The sequence below is a fragment of the Nesoenas mayeri genome (genome assembly GCF_963082525.1).
Source record: "Nesoenas mayeri genome assembly, chromosome: 3".
NCBI lineage: Eukaryota > Metazoa > Chordata > Aves > Columbiformes > Columbidae > Nesoenas > Nesoenas mayeri.
Window position 1 is genome coordinate 96,248,795 of NC_137544.1, and position 15,049 is coordinate 96,263,843.

Sequence of the window (15,049 nt, forward strand, 5' to 3'; positions counted from 1 at the left end):
CCCACATGTAAGAAGGTTTATTTTTGTTATGAAAATTCTCCCTTTTGGATTATTTCCAGTGAGGTTAAAGCATCTGCATACAACACCATTATATGAAGGGTTGTTCCAGTAGCATTTTGCATGTGCTGCTGTTAGTGCAGCCAGGGCTGGGACACTGAAATGGTCAGAAGGTGCAGCTGGAAGCTCTTTGTACTGCCCTGCCATGGAGCTCCCACTCTTTGGTAGCTGTTTATAAGGCTTGGACTTGGCCTTGAGTGATTCAAACTGCTTTTCTATGTGTGGTCAGACTTCCTTCAGTTTATTTCAGTCTGTGGAAATCCATTTTTTGACATGTAGATTTTCAGTGTTCATAGATTGTTTGCTTTTGGATTTGGTTTCTGGTTGGTTGGTTGGGTTTGAGGTTTTTTTGGTGCTGTTGCAGTGAAGTTGCAATGAAAATCCCTTCGCCGCATGTGTTGTGCATCTGCCACAAGCATCGTTACGCAGCCTGGGCCCGCCGCTCTCTCATGTTGTAGAACAGCACTACAGTTCACACACGTGCTGAAAAATCGCAGTGTACACGCAGAAGGGATGCCTTCCCATTGCTATTAGCTGCAGACAGGCAGAAGTGAAAGCGAAGCTCCTCTCCCGTGCAGGCCAGGCATTGGCGTCAGCAGGAAATTGATTCAGTTAACCATTGGTGTGCTCTCGCTGTCACAGAAAAAGCTCTTTTTCCCCTGACGGTTTCCCTTTGGTTTCAGTTCGGAAAGCACGGGTGCAGGCACTGGGAGCCGGAAATAGAAGAGCTTCTGCAATCCATCCTGAGTCACCGGTGGGTGTTGGGACAGGAGTCACCCGCTGCCTGCGATGCTTTGGATCGCATCCCGCCAAGCGCTGGCTGGCAGCGGGTCTGGCTCCTCTCAACCTGCCTCCCCAGCTGATTGACATGGGCGTCTCTCCAGCCTGGGTCAAGGTTTGCCATCCACAGGCCCTTTCCTGGGGTGGCCCCTTTCCTCCAGCAAAACAGCTGCAAACCCCACAGCAGACTTCTTGCAAGGTGGGCAGTGGTGGCAAATGTCCCCCAGTCTTCTGGGCACCCAGAGGTTTCCATTCTGCCCTCTGAGATGCAGGTTGGCCTTTCACTGAAGTGCTCTTCCCTGTGCCCTGGGGTGCCCTCAGCTGTGCAACACGCTCCCGAGCCAGGCTGAGGTGGAGGAGACACTTTTGTGGAGATGCCACGTCTCCATTTTTAGGGATGGGATCTCAGTTGGGTGGGTTGTGAAAGTGCTAAGGGAGAGAAAGTCTCTCTTTTCAGCGAGAGAGCTGGAAGGCGTTGTGCCACAGCAGAGGCCTCCTTGCAGAAAGAGATGGGAATGAATGTGGATGATTTAGCGAGCAGCAGCAAGAGCTCTGGAGGAGTTTCTGGAAGGGATTTTGGACTGGTAGCTGTGTTTCTTCTTAATGCATCCTGTAACTCTGTTGCCTAAAACATCTTAACTTTGTTTACCCCAGCCGGAAGTACTTCTGGAGTTAAGGTCTACCCTTAAAGGCAAAATGGGTAAAACATGGAATTTTTTCTTCATGTGTTTTTACATAGTGCAGCATTAGCTTGCTAAACTATACCATCAGATTTGGAGGGACTGAACAGGTAATTTTCAAACTCCAGTTGGAATAGTAAGTCTTTATGCCTGGAATATGATTAGGGCTCGTATTCCTGTGGGTTACCGACAGTTCAGTTGTGCTGGAGTACCTCTGACATTCAGTCTGGTGGAGGGCAGGAGGCTCCCACAAGCTGAGCAGGTAAATACTGTGTGCAACCACAAACAAGGGTGCTGAGTTACAGGAGCACGTGAATGTTTGCCGTGAAATACATCTTTGTTGGTTGAGTGCTTTGGCTTGTTTTTGGATCAGGTACTTTACCTGTCCGCAGGTTTTCCTCACCCAATACGGGATAGTAAAGGAGAGCGGAAAGTGGATGTTGCTTTCTGAATACTAAAGTGGGTTGTGGCAGTGCTTGAGCTACTTCCATGGGCCAGGAACCCATCACAGCAGGGAAAGAGGGCAGCACATCAGTACTTGGCATTCTGTTTCATGCCAGATGTAAAGTTATTAAGGGTGACAGCTTGGCTCTGCTTCCCTATGAAAGCAGCAGGTACCCTTGGTGACCTTACAGGAGCTGAGTCAGAGCTCTCGGAGAGGCGCTGATGCCAGTAAGAGTGACTCGAGTGACAGATAGGGTGGATGATGCACACGGAGGAGAAATAGCGTCCCACAGCACAGCTATAAAATTGAGCACTTCCTCCACAAAACGATCTGAGAGCTCAGGTGTGTTGCGCTTTTGTGCACATCCTGTAAGGAAAAAATGTCTTCTGAACGCAAAGCCGCAAGAAATGGAAACCAAAGTGGCTCTAGGTCTTGAGCTACTTGCAATAAAACTGCAGCAAGATTGAGGGACCGGTGGCAAATCTCAAGGTTTGTGACTTACGGCTGGAAACAAGTGTTGCTGGTTTTTCCTATTAGAAAATTAGCATTGGATTCCTGTGCTGTGTATGAGCTTTGGGATGTTGAGAGAAAAAATCATGTCACAATTCTGATTGCAATCTTGCGCTTTTCTTTATTTCTTTTTTTTTTCCACTGCTTCTTTCAGGCAGGATTAATACAGCCAAGCACTTGCACATAATTACGTGAAACTTTGAAAAATAGGATTAGTTTACTGCTATAAATGAGTGATCAACAGGAAAAAGAAGGATGGCAAGTTAAGAGGCTTCGACTCCTGTAACACCTAAACTGAAGGTAAAATCCCCTTGCTGCCTTTTTTTGTGTGTGTGCTGCTTGCTGTGAACCACAAACCTGGCTCCTGCTTGAATCAGTGCAACTTGTAAAGTCCTGTGGGTGGGCTCCATGTTAAGTGTAGACTTTCCTGGCAGACATTAGGGCCAAGACTTGGCCTCTGCTTTCCTGAGACATGTCTGTGACTCTTGTGATGTTTTTGAGACTGAGAGCTGCTGCGAGAAAATTTTAAGGAAACAAACAAGTCTTTATTCTGGAGAATAATTTTCAGATTGTGAAACACTTTCCCGAAGAAGTGTGCACAGGTGCTTGTCGTGTAACCATAGTTCTGTGGTTCTCCGAGCGTCTCGTTGTTCTTCTATAGTTGGCACTGCGTTTCCCTCCAAAATCTGTCGCACCTGCTGCAAATGAGAACAGCCGAGGTGCGTGACTGCCGGTGAGTGTTTGAAGGGATTCCCCCTGTGTCTGGCTCCCAGTGCAGCTCCCATGGCCTGTGACGAACCCGCTGGTCTCTCGGGCATCTTCACGCGCCAGAACTCTGCCAGCGCCGTCTCTCTGGACTTCGAGCCTGACGCCGACTACAAGTTTGTCGAAACCTTAGAAGAACGGTACAAGTGCGCCTACTGCCACCTCGTCCTTCGCAACCCCCACCAGACGGGATGCGGGCACCGATTTTGCCAGCAGTGCATTCTTTCTTTGAGGTCAGTGCAAACTTCTTCTGCATCCACAAGCTCCTTGGCCCCCCCTTCCCAAAAAGAAGTGAAAGCCCTCTATAAATCAGCAGCGAGTGCCATAGTAACAGCACCGATCTGATAAAATGCTGAAGGAGTCCATGGAGAAACTTTGTTGAACTCATTGACTGTGAGCTCAGTGTTTTAAAGCTGTCTTTAAAGACCTTACCTGGTGCTGGTGAGGAATAGTTCAGCAGCTGCAGGGAAGGCAGCGTAAATAAATTGTTGGTGTAAGCTTAAGCACCACTGTGTGAGATGCTGTTTTGGTCTGTCTGTTTAACACTGTGCTGTTCAGATGAGTTTGTTGCATTGATGTTTCACAGTATGGGCACTGGTGGTTAGATTGAGCTGTTTTCACCTACTTCTGTATAATTTCTTTTAGTGGAGTTATAAAGCTGATGTTAGTATTACCCGGTACTACAGTCAGGTCACAAGGCTGCTGGCATCCATCTGCTTGGGATTTAGCTGCAGGTACAAATGCATTTACCCTGCAGACCTGTCTGGAAATGCATTATGTACTGTTTGGTGTACCCGAGGGCAGAATTTGGCTGCAGAGGAGCCTGATTATGGGGAAGGATATAGCCATTTACCTTTTATGAATTTTAGATGTTTCATGTTTCTCTCTCTGGATTGCCTCCCTTTTGTACTGCCTCAATAAATATTGTATTGTTCTGTATCACAGGACTTCTGGAAGCCTTTCAGAACAGGAGCTGTTAGATCTTCCTTTACTAATGTAGCAAGGAGAGTGCTGCTTGCACTAGGCAAAGGCTGGTTTAGTGCACACAATGGGGTTTTTCCAGATACGACATCTGCAAACAGCAGATGGCCAGAGAGTGACAAAGTCCCCTTAATTAAAAATCATCTTAGCACTCATAGGAACAAACTCTGCTTTTTGTTACATATTCACTGTTGCAGCTTAATGCCCTCTAAGAGCTGTGGGCAGAATTTGGCTTGTAGGTGCCAACTAAAAGTGTTTTCAAATAGCTTTTTGAGTTTTTATGGTACCTAGTACTGACTTCTTCCAGAGTCAGATTCTAGTATAGCCTGCTTTGATAAAATAAATCAAATTTTCTGTGGGTTAATATGACTCTTCTTTTGATCTAGAGAGTTGAATGCAGTACCTACCTGTCCTGTTGACAAAGAAACAATAAAAATGCACGAGGTAAGTGGCTGTAGTTTTGCTTCAGCAGTCAACATCTGCATGGAAAAGGCAAGGAGCTGAGAACCAGGTGGCTCTTAGTCTGTTAGTCCTCAGGGGCAGCACAGGTTTTGTCTCGAAAATGATGCTAAGGGAAGCAGCATATTCAGTGGTGCTCTCCCAGAAAGGAAATCTGGATGTATAGCTAAAGCTCTAAATAATACCTCATGTTCTGAACTTATTTCATTTTAGTCCTCTGTATTTCCATTGTCAAAGAGTTTCACAAAGTTTTAAATCTTCCCTAGCTGTCAAATGTCTTTTTTAGCAGAGAGTTTATTGACTTGCCTTTTTAATGCCCTATCTTGCTGTGGAGATCTTGTTTATTTGATTGTCTGTGTTTTCATTTGGTTATAATTTCCTGCCTTAACTATTTCCATTACATGTCATTAACCCTGCAGACTTAATTCACTTTTTGGTCATGTTTTAGAGGAAAAGACAAGTTCATACTTCTCATTTTGCAAGCTACTGTTTTTTTGGTTTTATTTTAATGGATTCATTTGTTTTTATTTATATGCCAAGGCTTGAAAGTATGCTGCATACTTAGTCCTGCCAGAATGAGTCTTCCAGTGAAATCGAGTGTCTCTTTCCTCTCTTTCTCTCTCTCCTATTCCTGAGAGGAAATTGTAATCAGACTTTCCACATGATTTTTGTTTTTCACCTGCTGTCTTCTACTTGGTGCAAATTTTGACGGCGGTAGTGCGACAGTGAGCAGCTTCTTCATGCTGGTATAGGAAGATCTCTGAATAAGAGTGGAAGTTTGCTCTGGGGGCTCAATTTGGTTCTGTGTACGCAGCTGGGGTCGGTGCTGTTTCTCAGAGTCTGTAGAAGGGATGTCTCAGCATCGTCTCCATCCCAAGGGCGTGCTGCGCGCTCCAACCCGGAGCTGCCTGCACAGAGCTGGTTTGGCCTTTGGGGCCCATTAGCTCCAGCTGCTTTCTTCTCCATACAGGCAGGCTCTGGCAGTGGTTTTGTAGCTTCTGAGCTACCAGTCTGGCTGGTTGAAGGATGGATCAGCGTCTGTGGAATAACTATAGGGTAAAATAACCCCTATGGTTATTAGAAAATTCATATAAGTTTTAATTTCTATTTTTAGCATACATTTTCAATATGAATTATCAAGAACCATACTCACAATTATGGAGTCCACACTTGTGTGCTTAAAAGATTTTTTTGGTGATGTTTTGCTTTTTTATATTCTTTCTAACATCCTATGTGACTGCATGTGAAGGCTGGTTTGCTTCCTTCACAGGTATTCAAAGACAACTGCTGTAAAAGAGAAGTTCTCAACTTGCATGTGTTCTGCAAAAACATTCCTGACTGCAATTCCAAAATAATTCTGGGGCGATATCAGGTTAGTTTGCTTGATCAAATTTTGAAGCCTTTAATTTTCATGCAAACTTTCTGTATTTATTTTAAGTTAAATTTCAGTGAATTTCTTCAGACTTTGGAGTTATTGTAGCAATGTAGTTTAAGTACATAGATTATGACTTAGCTGTCCACTGTAAGTAATGAATGTTAAGCTCAAAATATTATGGCTGTAAACTTGTTCCAGCTTTGCCTTAGGTTTTTTGTTTAATAAGAACCATTTACTTTATGTAGCTTTAGTATATCCATAGCATCTATACATATGTTCTGTATGCTTAGACCCCATGTGATGTTTGATTCGAGAAAACTTGCCAAAACATCCTGGCCATTTGGGCCTTTTTTTGGTCTATCAATTGAATGAAAAGTGGAAGTCATACAAAGGACCCTCCAAATTTTCATGTTCACTTTAGTTTTGAGGTTGGAGAAAGTTCGTGGAAGGAAAGAGTATTTGGAGCTCGTTACCAAACTGCCCAATGTTTCTGTGTGTCTGTTGGGCAGCTGGAGATGCGATGAAATACTTCAGGGTTTAATTTGCTGTTGTGTGTTTCAGGAGCATCTTCAGCAGTGTTTGTTTGAAAGCGTGCAGTGCACTAATGATGGATGTATGGATCAAATTCCTCGGAAAGACTTGAAAGAACATTTGAGCCAGCACTGTAAATTTCGAGAAGAAATGTGTCAGTACTGTAATAAATCTGTGGTGTTAAATAACATAAAGGTAAGATTATAAATCTTTCCCGGGGAACCCACAGCACATTTCCTCTTAATGTTGCTGAGTGAAAAGTTTCCAGTGTTGCAATGGGGCTTAACAACGCCTGAAACAATTTGACTGAGGAGCTGAAGGAGAGAGTAAAATATATGTGCTTTTAAACAATACCAGTTGCTGTTGCTGTCTTACAAACAACGATATACATATGGGGCTTCCACATGTTTAGGGTTACTTTTTGTATAGCTTTCTCTAGGAATACTGCTGTACAAAAATGCAAACCACTGCCTTGTTTTACTTCTTTTTCCCCAGAATCATGAGAAAAATGACTGTCCTGATTATCCTGTGCCTTGTCTTCAGAACTGTTCACAAATAATTCTGAAAAAGGAGGTATTATTATTTTTTTCATATACTGTGATTCGGCGGATCACACACATTCATGAAAACTGAAAGTTATGTTGCAGAGTACATTGGCCCATGCCAATTTCTCTAAGTATTTTCTTTGGTCCTTAAAGGGATATATACATCTCACCTTACAAGTGAGGTATTCAGTCACTGCAAACCATTGGCATTTGGCAGCATGGAAAAATATCTGGCTTGCTTATTGACTCTTAATACTCATTTTCCCATTAATCTGTGGTGTCATGACATTGTCCTTCATTCACCCTTTATGCAGGCACTGGGATTTTATCAGTGTGGCACTTTAGTTAATATTTATTTCATTACAAGCGTCTTTGTTGATACATGCAGATTGACAAGCACCACGCTGTGTGTCCTGAGGCAGAAGTGGACTGCCCGTATAAGCAGTATGGCTGTCTTGTGAAGGTACTGTTTTCTAGATCTTTGTCTGTACTGGGGCTGGAATTTGTCTCCCAAACCAATCAGAATAATTAATCAAAAACCCCTCATTTTTTGTTCTTTCACAACCATTTATAGTGTTGGCTAAGATGCTGTGCTAGAGAATCAGCACTTCCATTCCCTCACTTTCAAAGCACAGAGGAGACATTTTAAATGCTTGCATCAAGAATTTTTTTACTAACAGCTTCAGAAATCTGCATGTCTTATTATTTTATTCTTTCACTTCCCCCTCTGCCTCACTAAGGTTAAAAGAGGAAAACTTGCTGAACATGAAAACGGCGCCCTGAGGGAACACATGCTGCAGATTTTAGACAAGAACTCCAGGCTGGAAGAACAGGTAAGTCCTATTTAATGAGCACTCTTCAGCAGTGCTTGGCTGGTTGGAGAGTGACATGAGATTCTGCATTTGTTCCCCGGTTTAGCTCAGCTGCATTGCAAAAGACTGTTTTTATCATATTTGCACACCTCAAAAGTCAGAATAAGCTCTTCTACTGAAGTCAGTGAATTAGATGGAAACCTCTCTGTGCTCAGGCATGTATATTCTCCACCAAGCACGGTGGGAGGCTCGTTGCTATCACTCATATCATCCGCTTTCAGTCTCTGCTTACAGCGGATATGAGGTTTGGAGATAGACCATTTTAAAGTTTCAGTGGACAGTCAGATTGCTCAGAAAAGGAGCCTTTAGATGCCCAAGTCACCTCTGTAGAGGCAGCACAGAGCCAGTTGCAAGCACTTTTTCCACTCACGATCATTTCTGCAGCTCCCAGCAGGTAACACTGAGGGTATGTTACCCAGTCCTACCAAGGCGAATGCATCCAAAGTGGTGGGTGACTTGCTCTTCTGCTTGCTCATGCTACATGTACATGCCCCAAAGTGCTACAACTTGGTTTTGGAGTTAGTATCCCTCATTGACTCATCTGTTTCACTGATTAGACCTCAGTAGAGGGGAAAAAGAAGTGTACACATACACACAGAAACACTTGCACATGTGCACATGTAAGTATGTGTTATCCCCCTATAGAGCTGAATGGATCATTGTGATGGGGACAAGAGATATGGGTCTCTTTCTGTGCGCTTGTCACCACACAGATCTATTAAAGAATATTATTACCTTATGTTCCATTCTTGCCTGTGCTTACCCAGGAATTGTAAATTAAGCAATGCTGTATCTAGCTAAGTTAGAGGCTTTGCACTGTAAACTTTTCCACTTTCTTCTATGTGGGGGACAGACTTTTTAGAAGGGTGTGTTATGACAGGACAAGGGGTGATGGTTTTAAACTAAAAGAGGGGAGATTCATGCTAGACGTGAGGAAGACATTTTTTGCACTGAGGGTGGTGAAGCAGTGGCCCAGGTTGCCCAGAGAGGTGGTAGATGCCCCACGCCTGGAGACATTCCAGGACAGGCTGGACAGGGCTCTGAGCAACCTGATCTAGTTGAAGATGTCCCTGCTTATAGTAGGGGGTTGGACTAGATGAGCTTTGAAGGTCCCTTCCAACCCAAACTTTCTATGATTCTACAGTCACATATGTTTTAATTTGATCTATGTATATTTTGGTGTGCCATTGTGTTTTTACTTTTTTTTTTTCACCCATCTGTAGATATCTGACCTGTATAAGAGCCTGGAATGTAAAGAGATTAAAATTCAGCAGCTAGCGGAGGCCATTAATAAGTGTGAGAAAGAATTCAGACAGTTTACACAACTGTTTGGTAAAAATAGTAACTTGATGGTCAGCACACAGGTGAGACATTAATTTTACCTTTTTTGGTCAATGGCTTTTTTGTATCCTTAAATGTGTTTAACCTCTAATAGTTGTTACTAATAGCAGGGCAATAACAAATACTGTCTCCCAGACACTTCACAAGCCCTTCTTGTTTTTTTTACAGTACAGTATTGTCTTTTCATTTTAACCAATAAAGAAGTTTGGATATCTGATCTGGGCAAAAAGCGCTGTATAGATTGCCATGGCCAGAGCCCCATGGCAGATATGGTGGTGTAAGTTTGAATAATCAGTTGAATGAGGTGATGCAGTGTGAACGGATCTGAGTAAGGGGTGGCTTCTCAGTCACTAAATGACGATTTAACTGTAAAAGAGCATTTGGACACATCCCTAAGCCAGCAGACTACTTTTGAATGCACCATGTAGTTGATGTTGCTAACATGCTAAAGGCTTCTTTATCTTATTTCAAATGAAACGGCTGATTATATGAATGTCTCTTGTCTCCACTTCCACCCTTTTCCAATGGCATGAACTGGGAAGGCTCTGGCCAGCCACCTGGATAAGTCTGCGCGCCTGGAATTGCAGGTGAAACAGCTCATACAGATGGCAAACCAGCAGCAAAGTAAATTAGACTTGCGACCCCTGTTTGACACAATTGAAAACGTAAAACAGAAGATTGCCCTGATGGAGACGTATGACCAGCGCTTGGGTGTGTTGGAACTTTTGTTTCTTTTCTACATGTGTGTGGGGCTTCTGCTGATTTACTGGTGGGTTACGTAGAGGCTCTGGTGCTACAGTCAGTTAATTGCACCTATTAGCCAGAAAGGGCTTTCTTTTTCTTGCTTTCTAAGACCAAGCTGTGGTGGTGTGCGCTGTGTCCTCTAGCCTTCCCTTGCTCCGCAGTGTCTCCCAAATTCCTGTGGCACTGCAGGGCCAAAGAGCTGGTGCACTGTGATGGAGGCCGTGGTAATGTCTGTAGTTGAACATTAAATCTGGTTTGTATTTTCCAGTTTTCCTTACTAAACTACAAGCAGCAATTACAATAACAAAAAGTTAACAGGTCTGGTAACACTAGTTAACAGCCTGTACTCCGGCTTGAGTAGTTCAGTATTGTCAGCTCAAGTCTGGTTGCTCTTTGTATCTGGCGCTCTGACAGTTTTATTTTAAAAGTTTTATTTTAACTCTTCTTTTTTCCCTCCAGTTGTTTTGGAAGGTCAGTCCAGCAAACACGACCTCCAGATCAATATTCACAAAGCACAGCTCAATAAAAATGAAGAACGATTTAAGCTTTTGGAAGGCACGTGCTACAATGGGAAATTAATCTGGAAAATCACAGACTACAAGATGAAGAAAAAAGAAGCAGTGGAAGGCCGTGTCCTCTCCATATTCAGCCAGCCCTTTTACACCAGCCGCTGCGGGTACAGGTTGTGTGCGAGAGCCTACCTGAACGGGGATGGTTCAGGAAAGGGAACACACGTCTCTCTCTACTTCGTAGTGATGAGAGGGGAGTTTGACTCGCTGCTACTCTGGCCTTTCAAGCAAAAAGTTACGCTTATGCTTTTGGACCAAAGTGGGAAAAAAAATCACATCGTGGAAGTGTTTAGAGCTGACCCCAATAGCAGCAGTTTCAAAAGGCCAGATGGAGAAATGAATATTGCCTCTGGATGTCCACGCTTCGTGCCACATACAGTCCTGGAAAACACAAAGAACACCTACATTAGAGATGACACTCTGTTTTTGAAAGTGGTTGTGGATTTAACCGATTTGGAGGAATTGTGAAAAGTGTGCCCGCTCAGTGTGACTGCTTTAACCCTTCAGAAATGCTTTCTTGGTGACTACTAGCCATGCAATAGTGAATTGCCACTAGTCAGGCTACTGATACTGTTTCGAGGCTTTTGGACCGCATAAGAGAATGAATTGCCAAAGCATCAGCCTTTCCTTTTTTAACCTTTTTTCAAGACTGCATTTTTAAGGCAGCTTGATGTGAACATGCATTTGACCCAGACTTGGCTTGGTCTAGGCTGGGAGGAATGCTTGGTTCACATCACCAGACTGGTGTTTGGAGATGAAACTCCCTCAGTAAGCCCCCTGGAGCCCAAGCAGGCCTGTGGGCTCCCGTCCCTCACACTGAACTGAAGCCATGCCCAAGTGTGCAAGTGCATTTCACCTGTCTGAAATGGAAACATTTCAGCATTAGCACATTAGAATCAATGTATCTGGATCCTTCCATCTCCTGGGTTTTTGAAGCGGGAGAATGGCTTCAGTTAGGCAGGGAAAAAATTTGTCCTGGGATCTTGCTGCTTTTTTTTTTAATTATTATTTTTAATTGTTCTTTCCAGACAGCCCAGAGGAAGATGCCAATGCCTCTTACTTTTCTAGCATGGTATTTCAGCTGTATAGAGTACCCCCAGGTCACAACAGCTTCGTTATGTCCTTTCTGTTCCTGCCTAGTGCCTTGGGACTGATTTCCACTGCTGGTAAACATTCGCAGTCCCCATCTGAAGTCAAAAGAAGCTGCAGGTGCTTCTCACCTCTCAGGACACAGCCAGAAGTGGGGTACTCGGCCAGTCCGCCAGCTCTTGGCTACGCTGTTGGAAGAAGGAGGACAAAACCCTTGTAGTTTTGCTCCCACATCTGCACAAAAGAGATGTTTTCTGGCTTACCAGCTCTACAAAAGGCAGGAAGAGCTTTGGATATCTGCTTGGGAAAAAGCCCACGTAACATGCACCGTTCCCCTCAGCTAGAAATTTGAAAGTTTGGGAAAGAAGGGGGAAAATGGACTAGGGAGTGAGATTGCTGTAAGAACCAAATTCTCACAGGTAGTGCAGCTCTAGTGTTTGTTACAGGGTGAGACAGCTGCTGAGGAACAACTGCTGACTATGAAGTATGTCTGAAGATCGTAATTTTTATTCCAAGTTCCTTCTGTCCTGCAAGGGAATGTGTGCATTGTATGGGGTTTACTGCAGAGGCACTAAAACCACCAAGATCAGGCACTGAGGAACAAGTGACAAAGAATACACGTGCCTTTTAAAAGCCTTTTGGGTGCCTGTAAGAGGCACGTAATTTTGCACACTTGGTCATTTTGTTATTACAAGTGACAGAATTTTGTGTCTCTCATCTCTCACGGATCAGGTAGTGAAACACCACAACGTTATCCATCGCTCCTGCGGTCCACTGGCAGAGTAAACCTGGAGCTTGTTAAGAGACAGCAAGAAACCAAGCTGGGTTTAGAGTAAATTAGGCAGGATAAAAAACAAAACGGGGCACAGACTGCAAGGCATGAGGTAGAAAATTCAAGAGGGCAAATGTGGCAAACTCAAAAATGCCCTTTCTGTGTGGGATATTGGTATTCAGTGAAATAATATGATTTGAGGATTGATACTAAGACGAAGGCAAAATGCCATATTTTGTATCAGTAATCTCATTGTTAGACATTTACTTTCCCACACAGTTTCCAGGACACAATTCATACACAGATATTTTCAAATTTGGGGGTGGAAAAGAAAACACCTTATTTATCTGTACCTCATGGTGCATCAGCACATCTGAAATCTTTGGTTTGGTCTAGATATCCTTTTTGCTGTATGATATCAGGATGTACTGGGCCACTGTAGGGGCTTTTTGTGTTCCTGGGGACAGATGGTGAGGAGCTGATTTTATTCTTGTGTACTGCTGTGACTGACTTTAGGAGGCATTTTGGCTGTACAACAGAGAGAATTAGGCCTCATGTCCCTAACACTTTGTTGCAGAGAGAGCAAGCATGGTTTGAAAATGGTGTGGCATTCTAGGACATCAATCCTGAGCCTCGGACATGGACTTCATGTTGATCATTACTTTAATATTTGTCATATAACTTTCAAAGTGGCACAACTTGCATAATAACCACTAAAGACTGACTGAAACGTACCATTTGTGTTTCATGGGACTCTGCAGTATGTTGAGTGTAAAATACAGAAAGCGATAAAGAACTCGGACAGTCCAGGGAGGCAAGATGGGAAGGGTGCGGTCTGTATCCTGGCAAATTCCCAGCCCTCTCTGCCTCCGCCACCCCAAGCATAAAATGGGGATAATAATACTTGCAGAAGTGTTGGGGCTATTTAAATGTTTGTGGAGAATTTTGAGCATGAAAAGAGCTAAGTATTATTAAAACTCCATTTCTGATTTTTAGAGTAGGTGATGGCATAGTGATGTGGATAAGTGTTTAGTGTGTTCCTGGGCAGGTTTCGAAAGCATGTTCGGTTTTAGCCAGTCTGTACTGCAATCTCTCCTCTACCTACCAGTTGTGTTTAGATTTTTGCCACGAATATTCCTTTTAAAGTTTTGAAGCACAAATGATTCATCCTGGGTGATGGAAACATCCCTTTTGAAATACTGCCTGTTTTATAAAGAATTAGTTGAGAAAAAGAATTTTTTTAAAGACAACCTTTAAATTGGTTCTTTTTATTACAACAACTGAGAGATTTGTGTTAAAATTTTCAGTGATTTTTACTACTTGTGAACAGGATTTTGAATTTCATCCCATTCCTAATAAAGAAAAAAGTGTTGTATAGCATGAATTGTCAGGAAGAATTTTGATGTTGCATGAAAAACACCAAAAGACTGTTCAATAATATTGTACTGGGTAAGTAACCAAAAGAACCTAGGGTATTTCTACATCTGCATACAGTATGTTTTTAATGTATTTATTGACAGTTTGTAGTTGTTTGAATATCTCTTACTACAATACAGGCATTTTTCTAGCCAAATGCCATCACTGTATAAGTAAACTAACGTAAGAATAAATAATTTTGCCATCCTTCTGAATTGAGTGTGGCATATATTCCTTTTGGCTGGATTTAAGCAGACTTTTTAGAAGGATGTGAAATACTGGGTATTTGTTTACAATTTAAAAAAAGTGGACACTGCTTTGGATTAAGAATCAATCTTTCACAATGATTTTGGTTTATACTTGAATATTGTAAAACGGCTGCACATTGAAGTTCAGTAAATTCTAAGTTAAACTAGAGCAGACAAAGATTCATGAGGTACAAGGATCCATTGGAATGACAACAGGATGCTATTTCTGTTTGGAGGAGGTTTGGGTTCAGCTCAGGCTGGATTTGTTTCAGTTCAGGCCAGTAACAGAGGAGTTGTTTCAGTATCCCATGATTACTTCATGCTTGAGAACGGGGTGTTTTAAAAATGGGAATGGAAAACTTGGCAAGGTTAAGCCCGAAGTGTTGGAAATCAGCTTGGGAAAAATGTTAGCATCAAACACCCACTTGGTGCCAGGGAATGTCCCATCTCCATGAATACTGTACGTAGGACGGAGGTGACGCACAGCTTTGGCACTACTGCAGGTAGCGCGACTGCAGCACGAGAGCAGCAGGAAACAAGGTCCCATGGCAGCACTCGGGCTCCCTTGGTTAAGTTACAGCCAGCTCTGCTTGACTCGCATCAGCGTGTGCGGAGACGCAGACGCGCACAAGGGCTGCGTCCACATACTGGTGCACGGCGAAGGGTGGCGGCGGACGCTGGGGCTGGGTGCGGGGTCTCCGCTGGAGCAGCCACAGCTCGACGTGGCTCACCGGGCTGTCTCCGGGGAGCTGTGGGATGTCCCTGCCCTGGCAAACAGCCCGTGGGGCAAGCGCAGAGCTGGACAGCGGGTCGGCACCGCGCTGAGGCCGCGATGCTCTGCGCTGGCCAGGCGGGTGGAGGAGCGGGTGC

The 15,049-nt window shown here is 43.6% G+C and overlaps 1 protein-coding gene across 2 annotated transcripts; it reads left to right on the plus strand.

The window, feature by feature from the left end:
• Positions 1-3,255: 3,255 nt before the first annotated feature.
• On the plus strand, positions 3,256-11,122 carry TRAF5 (TNF receptor associated factor 5; the record flags this gene model as incomplete). Of its 2 annotated transcripts, none has more annotated exons than XM_080340892.1 (10): positions 3,256-3,474; positions 4,609-4,662; positions 5,948-6,049; positions 6,614-6,778; positions 7,079-7,156; positions 7,517-7,591; positions 7,869-7,961; positions 9,224-9,364; positions 9,884-10,052; positions 10,545-11,122. In XM_080340892.1, the coding sequence occupies 10 exons, from the start codon at positions 3,256-3,258 to the stop codon at positions 11,120-11,122; spliced, it is 1,674 nt and encodes a 557-aa protein (XP_080197018.1). The 2 variants fall into 2 exon arrangements, with proteins under 2 accessions (XP_080197018.1, XP_080197017.1); XM_080340891.1 differs by having other exon boundaries at positions 3,256-3,470; positions 4,605-4,662.
• Positions 11,123-15,049: the final 3,927 nt, after the last annotated feature.